Source organism: Hoplias malabaricus, chromosome 6 (genome assembly GCF_029633855.1).
Source record: "Hoplias malabaricus isolate fHopMal1 chromosome 6, fHopMal1.hap1, whole genome shotgun sequence".
Lineage (NCBI taxonomy): Eukaryota > Metazoa > Chordata > Actinopteri > Characiformes > Erythrinidae > Hoplias > Hoplias malabaricus.
In genome coordinates, this window is record NC_089805.1 from 9,622,035 (window position 1) to 9,642,305 (window position 20,271).

The 20,271-nt window shown below is 43.4% G+C and overlaps 1 protein-coding gene across 1 annotated transcript in view; it reads right to left on the bottom strand.

Annotated features, from left to right (window-relative positions):
* rapgef5a (Rap guanine nucleotide exchange factor (GEF) 5a) overlaps positions 1-12,283 on the bottom strand; it is a 78,246-nt gene extending 65,963 nt beyond the window's left edge. The window contains exon 1 of the mRNA XM_066674910.1: positions 11,847-12,283. Coding sequence (XP_066531007.1) covers positions 11,847-12,002 — 156 coding nt within the window. The 5' untranslated portion in view covers positions 12,003-12,283. The remainder of the gene's footprint in view (positions 1-11,846) is intronic.
* Positions 12,284-20,271: the final 7,988 nt, after the last annotated feature.

Below are 20,271 nucleotides of genomic sequence, written 5' to 3' on the forward strand. Positions count from 1 at the left end.
ATTAGTAGGTGGATTGGTGACTCAAAAGTGTCCGTAGGTGTAAGTGAATGTGTGAGTGTGTGTTGCCCTGTGAAGGACTGGCGCCGCCTCCAGGGTGTGTTCCCGCCTTGTGCCCAGTGATTCAGGGTAGGCTCCGGACCCACCACGACCCTGAACTGGATAAGGGTTACAGATAATGAATGAATGAATGAACTTAAAATATAACTACTACTAAACTAATTAAATTATCAGTCAATTATCTCCTGCTCTGAATCCTCACACTTTAATCCACAGAACATCTTCTCAAAAGAAATATGCTCCAGGAGCTATATTACATCTGGACTCATGTTCACCCACTGTGCTACACAATTTGTATTATTTCCTTTGAAAAATCATGAAATGAAATAAGAAACTCAGTGCAGAGGCTCCACAACCAATGCCATGAGTCTTTCACACAGGTCACATATTCTGGATAAAACATAAAACAGAAATGTGTTTAAATATGATTAATGACGTACAGAACCAGTCAAATGTTTGGACACATCTTCTCATTAGTCGTTGGTGGAATAACTCTTCACGAGGCCACAGCTGTTCACTGAAAACTGAAAGTGTTTAACACTTTGTTGTTTACTACAAAATTCCATATGTGTTCCTTTATAGTTTTAATGTCTTCCACATTCATTTACAATGTAGAAAACAATAGTAATATTAAAAAACAAAGAAAAAACCTTGAATGAGAAGGTGTATCCTAACTTTTGACTGGTGCTGTACATTCACAATGTGTGGAAAATGGCCCAAACCAAGGAAGCCCTCCCTGACTGGGTTTGCCCAAACATTTGACTGGTACTGGTGCTGTATATATTTCAAATGAACAAAATAAAGCAAAATTACATATTCTCTAAAAATATCAATAATATAAATGTGAGTAGGAGTGCACCAACTTTTGCTGAAGACATTGTGAGAGACAGAGAGTGGGAAGTGTGAGACAGAGACCAAGAGTGGGAAGATGAGAGAGAGAGCGAGAGAGAGAGAGAGAGAGAGAGAGAGAGAGAGAGAGAGAGACTGTCACTGGTCTAATCTCTCGAGGTTCACTTAAGCGTGTGTGGGCTTTGTTTTGGCTGCAGTCATTTAAACAGTAGTGTGTGTGTGTGTGTGTATGTGTGTGTGTGTGTGTGTGTGTGTGTGTGTGTGTGTGTGTGTGTGTGTGTGCATGTGTGTGCGCGTCTGTATCGATCTGATGGGGGCTGGTGGAGGGCACAGTGTTTGGTCTGTGAAGGAAGTGGAGCAAACCCAAGGTTCGTTCAAGTATGAAGATATGGACATGGACAGAGGAAAAACACAAAAGTATTTTAGACTAAAAGAGAGGGACAGGCCTGGGCAGGAACACAGAGGCAGTTCCTTGGTTAACTGCAGGTTCTCAACCAGCTTAAGAACCTCTCTATATCTCCTCAGTAAATAAAATAGTCCAAGGAAATTCAGTAAGAATAGAAAGAAGGTTTATTCGGCCCTTTGAACTTTTCAAACTTTTGCCACGTTTCAGGCTTCAGACATAAAGACATCAAATTCAACAACAAGTGAGACACAATCGTGAAGTGGAATGTAATTTATTGGATGTGTCAAACTTTTTTAACAAATAAAAAACTGAAAAGTGGGGCATGAAATATTATTTGGCCCCTTTACTTTCAGTGCAGCAAACTCACTCCAGAAGTACAGTGAGGATCTCTGAATGATCCAGTGTTGTCCCAAATGACTGATGATGATAAATAGAATCCACAAAGTGCAGAGAGCATCAAGAAGACCAAGGAACACACCAGGCAGGTCCCAGATACTGTTGTGGAGAAGTTTAAAGCCGGATTTGTATACAAAAAGATTTCCCAAGCTTTAAACATCCCAAAGAGTATCAGGCCACTGCAAATCTACCAAGACCCGGACGTCCCTCTAAACTTTCATCTCGAACAAGGAGAAGACTGATCAGGATGCAGCCAAGAGGCCCATGATCACTCTGGATGGACTGCAGAGATCTACAGCTGAGGTGGGAGAGTCCGTCCATAGGACAACAATCAGTCGTACACTGCACAAATCTGGCCTTTATGGAGGAGTGGCAAGAAGAAAACCATTTCTCAAAGATATCCATTAAAAGTCTTGTTTAAAGTTTGCCACAAGCCACTGGGAGACACACCAAACATGTGGAAGAAGGTGCTTTGGTCAGATGAAACCAAAGTGGAACTGTTTGGCCACAATGCAAAACAATATGTTTGGCGTAAAAGCAACACAGCTCATCCCCCTGAACACACCATCCCCACTGTCAAACATGGTGGTGGCAGCATCATGGTTTGGGAAGATGGTCAAAATTGATGGGAAGATGAATGGGGCCAAATACAGGACCATTCTGGAAGAAAACCTGTTGGAGTCTGCAAGAGACCTGAGACTGGGACAGAGATTTATCTTCCAACAAGACAATGATCCAAAACATAAAGCCAAATCTACAGTGGAATGGTTCTCAAATAAACGTATCCAGGTGTTGGAACGGCCAAGTCAAAGTCCAGACCTGAATCCAATTGAGAAACTGTGGAAAGAGCTGAAGACTGCTGTTCACAAACGCTCGAGCTGTTTTGCAAGGAAGAATGGGCAAGAATTTCAGTCTCTCGATGTGCAAAACTGATAGAGACATACCCCAAGCGACTTGCAGCTGTAATTGCAACAAAAGGTGGCGCTACGAAGTATTAGCGCAAGGGGGGCGAATAATACTGCATGCCCCACTTTTCAGTTTTTTATTTGTTAAAAAAGTTTGACACATCCAATAAATTACATTCCACTTCACGATTGTGTCCCACTTGTTGATTCTTCACAAAAATTACAATTTTATATCTTTATATTTGAAGCCTGAAATGTGGCAAAAGGTTGAAAAGTTCAAGGGGCCGAATACTTTCGCAAGGCACTGTATGTATATATATATATATATGTGTGTGTGTGTGTGTGTGTGTGTGTCGCCCTCTAATACTCTCTGGTGCCCCATCCAGTGTGTTTTACTGCCTTGCGCCCAGTGATTTTTTTTTTTCATAGCTAACTATCAAAATGGCCATCTCAAAGACACTGTCATGCACTTGGTGTGGTTTGTGGGCAGCGTGTGATGGTCTAAGGCTCAGTTATCTGATTCCTACTGAACCCACGTCAACTGCAAAGCTAAAGCTGAACTCTCCAGGCACCAAACACGTCTTGGGTGATCAAAGGTGTGTGTGATAAGGTGTGGTTGTGGAGGGGCACGCTCTAAATGTGTTTCTTCAGTGTGTTTGTGCTTTAAAGTAAAGGAGGGTTTGCATGACCTCAGTGCTCCCCCCCAGAGGACGATTGAGCCATCACTTCTCCTTCATGGAGGAGAAAAAAACAAGCAAGTATTATTCTTTCTAACTGCGAAAGACTGACATTTCAATCTTCTTCTCTACCTTCAGCTGACAGATAGGGGCTGGTTATGATCTGAAGAGAGAGAGAGCGAGAGCGAGAGAGAGAAGGAGAGAGAGAGAGAGAGAAGGAGAGAGACAGACAGAGAGAGAGAGAGAGAAGGAGAGAGACAGACAGAGAGATAAAGAGAAAGAGAAAGAGAGAGAGAGAGAGAGAGAGAGAGAGAGAGAGAGAGAGAGAGAGAGAGAGAGAGAGAGAGAGAGGGAGAGGTGGGCTATATCTATGTACCGACATCAAAGCTCCTGTGAGGAGTGTGTTTGTGCATGTGTCTGAGCAGTGTCTGTGTGGACTGTTGGTGAGGTGTTCATCAGGAGTGTGTGTGTCTGTGTGTGTGTTTGCGTGTGTGCACAGTGCAGTGGGTGTGTGGGTCATTATCTGCAGAAATGGATTACTCTGAGATTAGAGCGCTCAGCGAGGCTCAGTGCTGTAGCAGCAACACACACACACACACACACACACACACACACAACTTTGCGAGAAAATCCCTTCACGTTGAACTAGTGCTCCACAAGATCAAGAAATCAAACAAGCCCTGGTGCTTATGTTTACATTTCACCAATGTCAGAACGGAAGGGGATTACAACGTCAACACTGTCCACCTGCCAGTGGACACCTCACACACTCCTACAGCTAGACGATGCCTTATTGCAATAACTCTGATAAATACTATGAGGCTATACTTAATAAAATGTCTAAAAGTGATGTTCACGTTTAATTCTGAGAATGTTTCTTCACCATCTGCTGCTCTCCAGTCTGTCTGCACACTGGAAACTTGTGTAATGTGTAATGTTTCTGTACAAAAACAAAGTGGCTCGGTCCGTTATGCTAGGATTTCTCTCTCTGCTCGGCAGGGAAACGGCATCCAGAGGTTTTTAGACGCCACAAAGACCACCAAACTTTGAAAAGCATGAACTGAGGTGAGGATATTGCTCTATTTCTGCTCAAAAGGTGGGTAATACTGACTTATTTTTGCTGTTTCAGATTGCTTAAGTTGGAACTGATTTTAAATTGAGGAGAGCGCTAACTGCATGAGAGTAAACACAGAGGGAAAGTGCTACAAAATTAAACAACTCGAGTTACTGTGGTAATTCAAACCATGAATAAAAACAGACAAGCTACACTTCAGCTACACACAAAGGACAGTCATTTATTTATTTATTTATTTGGCTCAAAGTTAACAAACTGTATAACTGACTCAGAGCAGGGCAAATGAACTACAGGTGTGAAAACACCCTTGAAGTCCAAGAAAGCTGTCCTTGCTCCCTCCGAGTGGACATAGAAGTCCTTGCTGTCAGCAGGAGTCAGCAATGACTGATTTCACATCTTGGAGGAAAAAAGATGCTAATGTTCACAGGTAAAAAAAATAAGGCTATGTTCACGTGGATTAAACCTAGACTTTCAAATTTAATGAATGAAGTCAGTGTTCAACCAGAAGCATAAATGAAATTTCATGCACGGATTGGAAGCACAAAGTTCTTTGTCAAATACGGTTTCCACAAACATCATCATTTCCTGCGACCCTGTTACTATCACCCCCACGGATACTGGCACCTCTACATTTAAGTTTATGTTTTACCACCTTCACGTTCTCCTCACACTCTTCTGTCACACCACCAGAGCATGTGTGGAAGCTTCTTCATGGAGGATGTTTTCTGCAGAAATGCGATGAAGTCCCAGCAGAAGGAGTGTTACGTCACACTGGTGGATGGGAAGGTGAATGGTGTATTAATCTCTTCAGACGCAAAACCAGTACAGCGTATTTAAATTCTATTTAAACTACTGACCTAGAAACAACACGACGAGATGCTATCATTACCATGATCAATGCTGCTCTGACTTAGATATCATCAGTTTCAACCACATGCTTGTTTCTTTACAAAGAAAGCATGCTTCATCCTGTTTAACCACAAACAGTTTTACTGCAAGAAGCTGGGCTTATTCCACACATTAATCTCTTTAAAAAATAAATAAATAAAAGCTGGAATACGGAGGTGTTTTATTCTCTAAGCTATGAGCTGCGTGCTGCGATTTGCTCAGCTTCGTTGGTATTAACTCTCTCCTTGAAACATTTACTTGTTATAACAAATTATAAAGAACACTTTCATCTAAACAGTTTGTAATCTACACGACTATTGTTTTATCTCCCTTCAAAAGAGAAACAAGGAGGTAGTAGCCTTTTAACTTGAGAATAACGATGACTAATAACAGAATGTTGTTTTGATTAATGCAATTGCATTTTTTTATCAACTGTCACTGTTTTGAGCACAATTTTAATGTCTATTTTATTTTGACAAAGCCATGTTTGCAGAAGCCTACACGGTGTACACATCTTTAGTGTCTTGCACATGTCATCACTCATTGCTCACTAGCAGCTCAACATAGAGTCACAACAAAAAACACACACACAGCCCTGGCAGTGTAACAGTTAATCTGATAACGCAGGTACGGGGGAAAAGTCATTGTAAAAGGTCTGCGGATAAAGATATTTATGTATGAAAATATGAAAGCTATGAAAATATCAGTCAAGTTTACTTTATATATTTGAACTGTGCAGCTCTTTCTCCCGCTCTTGCTCTCAGACACACACACACACACACACAGAAATCCAGCTATGGCTAAAGCCAGGACAGAAGCCACCCCCCCAGCTTCTTTTCTCAGATAATCTGAAACATGACCCAGTGTTTGATGTCAGTCTCTTGGAGATTACCACTAGCCCTACAACACAGATTCACATTCTCCAAACCTATAACATCAATTCCAGTCACCTAGTGTTCCTCAACCGTGTCTCGCATTGATTCCGTTTGCTTTGGGAACTGACAGGTCTCCAAAATAGAAATGTGCCTCACAGCAGCGAAAGAGCTCTAACACTCTTAAAAATATAGGTGTCAAAGCCTGTTCCCAGGAGTGATGCCATAAAAACACCTCTACTGCGTCCACAAAGCAGACTTTCTGAAACCAGCCCTGACACAGACACAGATAGTCTACTCTTTACCCTTTGTTTGACACTGCCCTAAATAATCTTTCAACATGTCAGAATTATTAAAACCGAACTTTGAATCCGCAACACAGCAACTTTACAAAACCAACAGCAACTTGACTTCACAAGGAACTTAAAGTCAGAAGTCATTCTGGAACGTTCTTAGTCGGTGTTTTGTGAGATTTCTTGTGAACGCGGTAGTTTCCAGATCAGTATTTATTAGCATGTGTTAGCAGCTAGGCTAACAGTCAGGAAGTGTAAGATGTATTTGTATGATGCATGCTGGGTACTGTAGTAGGCAAACCCTCATAAAACAAAGCCTTATCTACAGAATGAGGTTGGAGGTAATGTAATGTTGCACAATTGTGTACTAATTTGTACTAAATCACAACTAATATGTCATTTAATTTATACTAAGTTACTAGTAACCGCTGTAACCCTTATTCAGTTCAGGGTCACGGTGGGTCCAGAGCCTACCTGGAAACATTGGGCGCAAGGCGGGAATACACCCTGGAGGGGGCGCCAGTCCTTCACAGGGCAACACACACTCACACATTCACTCCTACGGACACTTTGGAGTCACCAATCCACCTACCAATGTGTGTTTTTGGACTGTTGGAGGAAACCGGAGCACCCGGAGGAAACCCACGCAGACACAGAGAGAACACACCAACTCCTCACCAGGAGCGGGAATCGAACCCACAACCTCCAGATCCCTGGAGCTGTGTGACTGCGACACTACCTGCTGCGCCACCGTGCCGCCCCACAAACAAAAATAATAATAATAAAAAAGCTCTGTTTAAAAGAAGTAGTAACACAAAATATGACAATATATGGATAATATTACAAACTAAAAAACCCATAAATTAGAAAAACCTATGACTGAAATTACCAAATAAATATAAACAAACTGTATTAGAAGAAAATTAGGCAAAAATAACGATTGATCAGTTCTTACTGTATACTACATGTAGCTTAATATAATTGTAAATAAGCGTTAATAGTGATTTAATAAAAATTAGTAGTTTCACAAGGACTTTGGTTTTAGGCCAGAATCACTACAAATACTTGGATCATCCAGATTCAGCATTATTCTGTCATTTGCTGAAGCTAATCTCTTCTGTTGCTTCTCTCCCAGCCTTGTGGAAAAATTAGTAATGCTTCATTTAGTCTCACACTTCCTCAAGTTCCGACAGACTGCTAAACTCCACCAAAAGCAGGATGTGTGTGATTAAGGCGCAGCGCATCACCTCATCTCAGGACGAGTCACTGAGGCGTGCGGCGCTATTCTGACATGGTTCAGAGAGAAGGGAAAGCTCTGACGCTCCTGTGTCACAATGCTTCAGGGGAACAATCTGCTCACCACGTAACGAGGAGAGGGAAAGCTGTCCAGCAGTGGTCTCCAACCCTGTTATTGTGGTCCTTGTCTTGCCAGAGTTTTGTGTTTGGGCACTAATAGTAACCCCTTGTATGAGGTGAGTTAGGAGCTCCTTTGTGTTGATCAGGAGATCATGAAGTTGATCTGCGGTGATGCCACAGCCACCCGTAACCGAAAGTCCAGGAGAACGTACAGATCTTTTGGTGAGTAGAATGGCAAAATGAGAGACAGTGCAAGGGAGAGTTTGAGCTTTTCAAAAACATTCTTACAAACTTAGTTTCTTGCTATGGTTTCCATTAACTATTTCATATTGAAAATAATTTGCATACGCCCCACATTTCAGGGCACACACTTATTGTGGACCCAGAAAGTGTGCATGAAGCTATGGTCTCCATCCTCAGTGCCAAGAATCAGCTGAGAACATCACGGAGTGGAACAGAGGAACTCTAGAGTGATGGAGCTTATTTGGTCTGGATTTACTGACAGTATTTTGAGTTTAAAGGGTTCAGGATCAATACTAGTGTCCAGGACCAGTGTCGTACACTTCCTCCCTGTAGCTGACATTTAAGAGAAACTTGGAGGAATGCGGACTGCAGTGAGATGTTCCACCTTTAGCTTTAAATCCTCCTCACGGCCCGGTGCACCTGTCTGAGTGAGAGCTCTTCTCTCAGCCTCCTGAGGACCACCCATTACACAGACCCCTCCGTCCCTATACAATATGTTCCAGATACAGGTTCTCCTCCAGCATTAACCCTTTAGACCTGAATGACTCATCAGCAGGTCCAGATACCCTCCCTCACTTGAATATGTAACTATTTGCCTTGCATATTCACAGTAGTTACTGAAAGATTGTTTGGTGTGGATTACTGATTTTTTTTATTATTATTATTCATTTTAACTTGTGGAAAATTATTTTGGGAGCTTGGGAGAGAACGTGAGCTAAATGCATGACTGCATTTACGCACTTAGCCAACACTTACACAGAGTGATGTAGAATACAGAAGTGAAATAAGTGTTGGGAGTCTTGCCCAAGGGCTCTTACTGTAATAGTAAGGCATTCCTACCCAAGCTGGGAATCAAACCGTAACTCTCTGCCATTAAGAGAGTTAATAGTGTAAATTAGATGTTTGGTAAAGATTTTATAAATTTTTTAATCATGATGAATTTTGAAATTATTTGTAAGATAATATATGGGATGCGGCATGGTGGCACAGCAGGAAGTGTCATAGTCACACAGCTCCAGGGACCTGGAGGTTGTGGGTTCGAGTCCCGCTCCGGGTGACTGTCTGTGAGGAGTGTGGTGTGTTCTCCCTGTGTCTGCGTGGGTTTCCTCTGGGTGACTGTCTGTGAGGAGTGTGGTGTGTTCTCCCTGTGTCTGCGTGGGTTTCCTCCGGGTGACTGTCTGTGAGGAGTGTGGTGTGTTCTCCCTGTGTCTGCGTGGGTTTCCTCCGGGTGACTGTCTGTGAGGAGTGTGGTGTGTTCTCCCCGTGTCTGCGTGGGTTTCCTCTGGGTGACTGTCTGTGAGGAGTGTGGTGTGTTCTCCCTGTGTCTGCGTGGGTTTCCTCCGGGTGACTGTCTGTGAGGAGTGTGGTGTGTTCTCCCTGTGTCTGCGTGGGTTTCCTCCGGGTGACTGTCTGTGAGGAGTGTGGTGTGTTCTCCCCGTGTCTGCGTGGGTTTCCTCCGGGCGATTGTCTGTGAGGAGTGTGGTGTGTTCTCCCCATGTCTGCGTGGGTTTCCTCCGGGTGACTGTCTGTGAGGAGTGTGGTGTGTTCTCCCCGTGTCTGCGAGGGTTTCCTCCGGGTGACTGCCTGTGAGGAGTGTGGTTGCCCTGTGAAGGACTGGCGTCCCCTCCAGGGTGTTTTCCTGCCTTGTGCCCAGTGATTCCGGGTAGAATAAATAATATATGGCATGCATTTAACTTTATAATTCCTTTCATCAACCTGTATAGTTGCTTATACTATTTATAAAATATATATAAAAGAAAGGTATCTATGATACACTAAATATTATTACACATTATAACGTTTCTGGTGTATAATGTTCTTATAGATATTAGAGTTTGTCTGGACATAGCTGGCTGTATATGAAGATAATAAGGTGATATATTACTGTTCTGCCAAAACACTACTGAACTAAGACAAGATCATCCCAATGGAAATGTGTTCTCTTATTGGCTCACAGTAAGACAGGACCGCCCCTTTCATTTTCATTGGCTCACAGTAAGACAGTAAACGCCCACAACAGGGATGTTCTTAAATGTGTGGTAATGCCACGAAGCATTGTTATTGAACCTGTTGAAACTGAACTTCACTCTACCTGCTCCTTCAGCCACTGTGGAAAGATTAAACCTTTCTCTGCCCCCTCAGCGAGCTACACCCGTGCCATTAAACCTTGCTGTACCTTCTTCTCAAGCTACTGAACGGCAAATAAACCCCACTCTGTGAGCTACAGCAGTGCAATAAAACTCCACTCCACTGACTCTGGGAGTTCTCCTATGATCAAACCTCACTCTGTGCAACCTCGTAACAACCCCACACCAGTACCTTAGGCAGTGTTACTGTATACCGTGGTCATGTTTGGTATGACGGTATGTTAAATCCAGAATGTGGTTCTGAATCTGACTTTATGACATCACATATTCTCAGTTTATGAAATGCTGTGCATGTAATTACTATGAAAAGTGGTAACATTTCCATTTCCTTAAACCTATAAGCTTATAAACAGTCAACGTGCATGTGTCCTATACTACCCTGACTTCTTTACCTGTGATCAGTCTGAGATCACCAAAGGAACAATGACATTCACAAGTAAAACCTTCAAACGGACACACGAAATACCTCCCACAGACCAAGTCAGCATCACTGCTGATGTCTATAAACCCCTGTCTAAAGCGGCAGCAGCGGTCAGCATCTGAGCATCTCTCACACAACAAGGTGAACGAGGTTGTTTACCAGCGCTCGATCATCCAACACGTCACAGCTCCAGAAAAACGTCAGTTTGAGCAAAATAAGCCGTCAGACAATGGGCTGTTATTTATAGACGCTTCGTGAGGCAGTGAAGAGGAAGTTCAGTTGCAGAGGCATTAAACCCTTCAGGTGTGTGTTTGTGTATGTGTGTGCATGGGTCCTGTATTCCATTCTTTGCAGGGACCAAATGTCCTGAATAAGAAGCGTACATGTGTTCAGGATGAAGTGGACATGTTCACATCATGATAAGGGATATGTGGACAGTCCCTAAAAGCTGTTTTACACAGAATAGCTTAGACATAGCGTTAGATACAGTATTAAATGATCTGAAAAGGGGGCTTTTAAGTAGCCACAAGATTTGAGATTAAGATTTGGATTACCTCAGGTGCATGCAGATGAACTAATCCAGGAATTAATGGACAGCCCCCACAAAGTCATAAATTACAAGTGTGTGTGTGTGTGTGTGTAAAGTTTAAGGTCACCCATGTTTACACCCAGAATGCTTACACCCTCACATTCTGTCACACCTGGCTTCCTTCTGGAGACCACCAGCAGGTCCCCACAATGCACATCGTTCAGTTGTAAGGCAATGGCATGTGTTAAGGTTAGGGTACGGCTCGGGTTCAGTTAGGGTTAGGATTGAGGGTTAAGGACTGGTAGGTATCAGTTATATTTAACGTTAGAATAAGTCTCCACAAAATGAATGTAAGTCAAAGCAATGTCCCCACAATGCATGGAAACAAATCTCTGTGTGTGTGTGTGTGTGTGGGTTGGAGGATTCCTGTTGCCTTAGATACGAAGCGTGAAATGCAGCCTGCCCTCACAGCGTCTCAGATCAGAGAGAAATGGGAATGCGCTTCACGCGCGGAATCGTATCGGTGATATTCGTCGGTCAAGTGTGAGGTCCGGGGGCTTACAACAACAAAACCCCACCTGCGGTGTGTCTCCGTGAGGCTGGCAGACACAGGGGCGAGCGATAGCGTTCAGTACCGCCAGTCACGGACGGGTTACACTCGTGGGCTCGGGTGCACTCCTGTTTGTTCTCATGAGTGTGTTCGTCATTAAGAATAACGGCCCGGTTACTCACGCTTTTCTTCCTCAGGTGTAAGCCGTGCTTCAGTAACCCCGGCAGGTCCCGGATCTTCTGCTTCAGCTGCACCTGTTCCCGCGCGCTCCGGTTCCAGCGCCAGCTCGCGAGCAGCCCGTCCTCAGGTGCGCACGGGAAGCTCTCGGATTCCTCCATAGTGCCGTTAAAGGCGCGCGGAAAGAGGGCTTCACGCGAGCACCATTCCTTTTTCCTCTGTCAGTATCTCTCTCTCTCTCACACACACACACACACACACACACTGTCTCTCTCTATCGCTCGCTCTCCTCTCAGCGCGCGAGCATCCGCCGCAGTGAAGAAAAAGATGATGATGAAGATGATGAAGGAGAAGAAGAAACACGACGCTCCGACTCCTGCTCCACCCTGTCTCCCAGCTCTCGGCTCAGCGGCGTGCAGTCGCTCCAGCAGAGCGCGCGCGTCCGTCCACTGGCGCGCGCAAATACGTGTGTGTTGCTGAAGGGGAGGGGTAGCTGGGGGGGAGGAGGAGGAGGGGGGGCGGTTACAGGTGAAACAGTATGGAAGGCGACAGGGTTCATAAATGCACAACTGCACAAAATACATAATAGATGCATAGTGAAAACACACACACACACACACACTAAATACATACACAAATTAGACTTAGTGAAAACACACACACTAAATTGATACACTGAATATACACTTTAAATACACATCACACAGTGAACATGCACTGAACACACACATTAAACAAACACTCCTTAACTCTCCTTCAAGCGTGTTAAGCCGCAGTGGTGTTGTGTGGGCAGTGGTTTGAAAAGAAGACATGGCTGGTTTGAGTGGTTTGGTGGAAGAATGTATGGTGCATTTACACTGCCGGGGTTTGAAGTGGTTTCCGTTTCCCCTCTCATTCATTTCTATGGAGAGAGGCGTGGCTATAGCATAGGGTTATGTCTGTGAGGAATTAAGAGTGTGATTTGTTGTCCAATTAAGAACAAAGCCCAGTTTCGATGGCTGTCAAAGCTGAAAACCTCACGCAGCTACATGGACAGAGGAGGCAGCAGTGTCTTCAGGGTCTTTGCGGCACAGTGGCACAACAGGTAGTGTCACAGTTACAAAGATTCAGGATCTCAGGGTCCTGGGTTCAATCCTTGGGTCACTGTCCATGTGGAGGGTGGTGTGTTCTCCCAGTGTCTGTGCAGGTTTCCTCCAGGAAAACTTTACTCTAAACCAGCGATGACAACACACACACACACAGTTTAGGGTTTATATTTATCCGATGTAAATTTGGCACATAATAGACTGTTCACAAACACAAATTAATAAACAAATGAATGGCATGCAAATTCAAACAAAATAAATGGCATGTATTTTCCTCATGGAGTAAGCTTGTGTCAGGGTGGTTATTTAACTCTCACCCATTGATACTAAGTGTACTAAGAGTCCCTTAAATGACTTTTTTTGTTGACAATACATAACATTAAAATAAATACAGCTTGAATGGTCAGGCTTCTTTGGAGGTGAAGTGTCAAAAAAAAATCCCTATACTTAAATGGCAAAAGGTGGATACACTAAATATCAAAACATTACAAAGAACTGCTTGCCCATTTTCACAGCTCATCTGACCATAGAGGAGCACTTTGTAGTTCTACGATTACAGACTGTAGTCTATAAGCTGCGCTGCATATTGTGTTAGCCCATTTACCCTCTTTTTCAGGTCAGGACCCGCAGGTATTACTTGGGTCATGGTTAGACACTCCTCCCTCGTTGGTCCACCTTGTAGATGTAAAGTCAGAGACAGTAGCTCATCTGTCGCTGCACAGTGTGTGTCGGCCGTCCTCTAGTCCTTCATCAGTGGCACAGGACGCTGTCGGCTGGATGATTTTGTTCGGTGGACTATTCTCAGTCCAGCAGTGACACTGAGGGCTTCAAAGACTCCAGCAGCACTGCTGTGTCTGATCCACTTGCACCAGCACAACACACACTAACACACCACCACCACGTCAGTGTCACCACAGCGATGAAAATGATGTTGTCCACAGAAGGCCCTGTGGGGTTCCTGATCATTGGAGAACAGGGTGAAAGGGGGCTTTAAAAAAGATGTAACAAATGAGATACAATTTGATGGTGATGATGATCTCTCTCTCTCTCTCTCTCTCTCTCTCTCTCTCTCTCTCTCTGTGGGAAGTGCAAGGCAAATATAAAAATTTTCCCCAGAGATTAAATCTTGGACAAAATGATGCTATCACTGGGAGGTATCCATTAGAGATTGTTATTTCCTGCTGCGGTTTCAGGCCTTTGGCTGGTTTGTTGTGTTTAGCCGGTTTGATTTAGCCTCCTGTGTGGTTTAGCTTTCTAGCTGCTTAACAATGTGTGTATTAACATGTTTGGTGTTTAGACCTGGGTTTGGTGGGTTTTAGGAATGATTAGTCCACTGTGTAGCACCAAGCCTCAGGTCTGGGTTAGCAGTAGTGTGCTAGCTCTTTTCGCATTAGCACACATTGCTAGCCTGATACAGTCTGACAGCCAGCCACTCTGTTTAAAAATGCATGGCAGGTTGGAACTGTTGGACAGCTTAAGCAAACACTTTTCGCATATTCACCAGCCTCTTATTTGGGTTTTCCTTTCCAGTCTAAATGGTTTTAAGGCCCTAGAATATAGCTGCCATTTAAGGTGGAGTGGCTACTTTGAACAAGAAGCTGACAAATAGCTAGCCTCGTAAGGACTTGCTGATTAGCTTGGCTGATTAGTGAAATCAGGTGTGTGTCTAAAGATGAGCTAGAACTAGTCTGCCCCAACATGACAGATGACAGAAGTATATTAACCGGAGACAGACTAAGCAATATGTGTAATTTCTTCACTCTACGGGCATGTTTTGTATTTCAATAACCTGAAACCATTCCAGTGAAAATAGGGCCAATTCTTTACCCCTAGACATAAACACGCCTAGTGCACTTACAACAGACACACTCCAGTACAGTAAAGCACAATCTGCCTTTTAATCTATTCCACCAAGCTCCACCAGGTTCATTGCTGTGCTCTCAGTGGGTGTATTCATACGCTCAGAAAGCGCTCAGCACGCGATCAGATATCTTCCGATCTTAAGCAGCAGAACTGTGAGCAATCAGCCGACATTACAGCCCACTGTCAGAGTGAAAAATAGCCTGCGTGTGTACAGCTGAATTGGCTGGATATTACTCTGGGGGGTTCGCAGAAAAGGGCTCCGTAGGCTCCAGAAACAATGGCGTGAATGAAGCACCTGCACCCCTAATTTACTGGAGGGACATATAACATGATTTTGCTCCCTTTACAGTTTCTCTGAATGAAAACATATCACTATATGAGCAGTTTTACAATGACTCCTGTTTGCATTTGTCAGGCTACATTTCAATACCGAGTCTGTGTGTTGGAGACTTAAAGGTTTTATTTGCCCACAAAATGAGTCCCACCCACTGGAAGCCAAATAGCAATTAGTTATTTGCATGAAGAAAAAAAGACATTCATTTCAGCTCCTGAATGTCTGGCCCAGGTATGGCCCCAGAAGGCAGAGCCCTGTTAATAAGGTAATATCTTCACGTAACTGAGCCGATCACTTGATTTGTTTACTACGTGTGGCAGGTTCACTAGAAAGAACAAGAGGAAAGCATAACTTGCTCCAAAATACATAAAACTAACCTGTAAAACAAAACATAGTAAAAATAAAGACAACAGGAGATGTTCAAAGGCTATGTTTGCACTAAAAAACAAAAGAGGCCATTTTATTTGTTTTATTCTGAATATCTAGTCTTTAGAGAGTTCAGTGTTTGTTAAAAGTCACCTAGTTTTAAAAAATATTGATAATAAATATTCATTCATTATCTGTAAGCTCTTATCCAATTCAGGGTCGAGGTGGGTCCAGAGCCTACCTGGAATCATTGGGCGCAAGGCAGGAATACACCCTGGAGGGGGCGCCAGTCCTTCACAGGGAAACACACACACACATTCACTCACACACTCACACCTACGAACACTTTCGAGTCGCCAATCCACCTACCAATGTGTGTTTTTGGACTGTGGGAGGAAACCGGAGCACCCGGAGGAAACCCACGCAGACACAGGGAGAACACACCAACTCCTCACAGACAGTCACCCGGAGGAAACCCACGTGGACATAGGGAGAACACACCACACTCCTCACAGACAGTCACCCGGAGGAAACCCACGCGGACACAGGGAGAACACACCACACTCCTCACAGACAGTCACCCGGAGGAAACCCACGTGGACACAGGGAGAACACACCACACTCCTCACAGACAGTCACCCGGAGGAAACCCACGCGGACACAGGGAGAACACACCACACTCCTCACAGACAGTCACCCGGAGGAAACCCACGTGGACATGGGGAGAACACACCACACTCCTCACAGATAGTCACCCGGAGGAAACCCACGTGGACACAGGGAGAACACACCACACTCCTCACAGACAGTCACCCGGAGGAAACCCACGTGGACACAGGAAGAACACACCAACTCCTCACAGACAGTCACCCGGAGGAAACCCACGTGGACATAGGGAGAACACACCACACTCCTCACAGACAGTCACCCGGAGCAGGAATCAAACCCACAACCTCCAGGTCCCTGGAGCTGTGTGACTGTGACACTACCTGCTGCGCTACAGTGCCGCCCATATAATAAATATTGTTAAAACAATATAAAATGAACGTAGCTGTAGCTATAAGCTGTTAATTAGGACCAATAGCAGAGCTCACTTGTCTGTATTGACCTAGATACCACATGAAAAAAAAAACTGATTGGATCATTTTTCGCTGGCTCTTCAACTATTTTGTTGCCCTTTCTGTTCATGAAATAAGAGAAGCACGACTTGCACTACAACGTCTAAACACAAGTGCATTGACATGTATGTTTATATATCCCAAGAATCACTGAGGCTTCCCTGAGGGTCACTCCCTGCCAGGTACCCACTGAAGGGTCCACAGTCCCCTGTACCTTCCAGGAACATGGAAAAGTGAAAGTTTGGTGAAGTGGGGGAAGGGCGAGGATGGATGGGAGTGTCCCTAGCATCTCTATTTTCAGTTGGAGCACAATGGTGTTGGGTGACGGTAGAAGTATAAGAGGCCAAACAATGGCATTGTATGGAGTTTAAGAGCGAGAAAACACTGTTCACTGATATTAGAGCTGCAATTGCTCATGTTTAGGAAATCCAATAACATCCAATTGAACAAACACAGTTATAGTAGTGTCTCTCTCTGTGTCTAGCACCCTTGTGACATTTAATATGCAGATCCCCCCACCCCCATAGTGTTGTAATGTTGCTTTCTAATTTTCAGCACATTAAAATATTAATATAATAACACCCGCTGTCTCGTCTTAGGAAAAAAAAACGTGTTCATAATTGTACTTAATGTTCCATGCAATCCCCTCATACACACCCCAGAATACACAGGGAGCAGTGTTAAAAGCATGAGGGCTGCCTTTCTGTGTCTTTTCTGAGCGCTTACAGTGCCAACATTATATTATGCAATGATAGGAATCATGCAAGCTTGGCCCTAAATGGCTGATAAGCCTTTATAATGGCTGTAATGGACATTGGCCTCAGGGTAAAACCTTCAACGCAGTGCTTAACAACAGCTGCAGAAACAGCAGGGGTGCGAGGGGTTCATGGAGAGCTGGGGAAGTGATGTTTTTCCACACTTTCTACACTCCACAGCCTTTGAAAATGCCTTTTTTTTAATCACCGAAGGACCACCATCCTCAGGGCATGTGTTCTGAGGTTTTGCTGACGTCTGAGTTTGAATTCCATCTAATTCTCAATAAGTCTGTAGCTGAGATGTGAACAAGGTCATTCAGAGTAGTTTGATGTGACATGGTTCTATAGAGAGAAATGTGAGAGTGATGAAAGGAAGTGTGGGTTGCCATGACTGCTGCACAAGAGGCATTTTATGTTGTTTTATTTCGTCACATTCATCCATGTATTCATTCATTCATGCATCTTCTGTAACTGCTTTACTGTGATCAGGGTCACAGTGGATCCAGAGCCCACCCAAAACAACTGAGCTTTATCCACTGATCAACACGTGTGTTTGGACTGTGGGATGAACCCAGAGCCTTCGGAGGACACCCACACAGACACAGGGAAAACACAACAAACTCTGTTTCTATAGTGATCGAGCTTCATTCAGTCATGGGTTTAGCTGATGTTTAGCAAGTAATAACCCTCCCTAACTCTCTCATGGCTTAATGCCATCAAATCCTCACATAAATGCTTCAACATTTAGCGTGAAGCCTTTTCAGAACCCTCAATGAATAATTTAGGAAATATTTGTGGTCATGTAGTGTACACCGGGTGTAGGTGGCTGGTTCTGCTGCTTGTTCCAAGGCTGGGTACATGCTGTGTTATGACAGCCATAAGAAGTGACCTACAGCGCTGACAGACCCCTGGAGAGGCGTTTAGCTCTGAGACTAAGAGCATTCACTCATCACTCTGTCAGCCCCCTCCATGCACACCACCCTCATGGAAAATGAATCTTTTATGATAACACGCATGACGCTGTGCAATAAACACGCAAACTAAAATAGATTTAGCTGTGGAGCTACAGTGATAGGGGTCTATGGAAGTCTAACTGGGTCAAAATATCAGGCTTATTTTTCACAGTGGTTTATACTACTACAATACTGTTTGGTAGATAATAGGCAACTATTTAGGGACTGAGCAGGTATTAATGATTAGTGCTGCATTAACACCTAAATCACCCCTATTAACTACTGTAGAACTGATTAATTAATTAGTAGGTAATAGTGAATGAATGATTAAGGTAGTTCACTATTAAATAAACCATAATTATTGAGTCTTGGATCATTCCTGGAGAACTACTTATTATGGCTCCATCAGAGTAACAACTCATTAATCAACATTTTACATTCCACCTGGAGAACTATTATCAAAATGCATACTCCCAACTGTTCAGTGTCTAAATGATTGTATCAGTGTTAATACAGAAGGCATCCTCTTGTGAAGCTGCAGACACCACACCCTGTAAGCATTCACCTTAAATATTTAATGTTCAGCATCAGCTAAATACTTCAGTGACTACAAGTCTGCTTACCTCCATTTTTTAGAAGAAACATTAGTGCTCCACGGGATGATGTGGTCAAAGAGAGGGCTCACAGATATGTTCTGTTCACTGTGTGTTGTGTCCTATCTCTTTATTCTTTGAAGAATACTTAAATGCACCAAATGATGAAGTGAATCTGTTGGTTTTTTTGGGAGTTATCAGCAAAACATAGTACCTCATTACTAATGAACAATCTTCTTTAGGATTTAATGATGATCAGGAACAGTATTATAAAGTGAAACTCATCACTGATCATCATTAACTCTTAATGAAGAACACAGTACCACCATGTTACTAATCAGTACTCCTTGGTAGTTAATAGGAGTGATTTAAGTGTAAATGCAGCACTAATCATTAGTTCCTGCATAGTTACCTATTAACTACAAACATTATTGTAAAGTGTTATCCTACTATTGAAATTGCCACTACCAGCACTACGACAACTACCAGCACTATTATATCTACAACCATTTCTAAAACAATGACTATTATTACTACTACTATCACTTCTAAAATCACTACTCCAGGTAGTACTAATATGTTACAATTACCATCAGTAACTCTACTACTACAACTTCCAAAGTTACTACAGCTTTACAACTAATCCTACTACTCAGATCAAATCAAATCTAATTTATTTGTGTAGCGCTTTTTACAACAGATGCTTCACAGAATTCCTGTAAGACAAAGTTTTGACATTAAATGTAAAAATGTACAGAATGTAAAAATCCCCCGGTGAGCGAGGCCAAGGGCGACACTGGCAAGGAAAATCTCCCTCAGCTGAGGATGAAACCTTGGAAGGAATCAAGGCTCACAAAGGGGGACCTATCCTCCTCTGGTCAATCAACTGGTGATAATAGTTAGGAGTATGTGAGAACTTCAGTGTAGGGGCAGCTCCAAGGCAATTAGTGGTGGCTGGAGCATGGGCAGCTGGTCTAAAGCATGGAGCAGAAGCTCGATAGTCATCATCAGTGTCCAGACGGACAGGTGGGCGGTCTTTTACTCTGAAAAAGGTAAAGGGATGGAATTAGTTTTAATCTGTTTGGATGTATGTAAACAGAAAATGTGAACATTTCCAGAATGTGGCCAATGACTCCGGCAGATCTGACTATTACAGCTTGGTACTACTACCATTTTTACTACTACAACTACTACTACTACTACTACTACCACCAGTTTTACTCCTCCTCCCCCTAATACTACTAACATTTTTACTACTACGACTACTACTACTACTACTACCACCAGTTTTACTCCTCCTCCCCCTAATACTACTAACATTTTTACTACTACGACTACTACTACTACCAGTTTTACTCCTCCT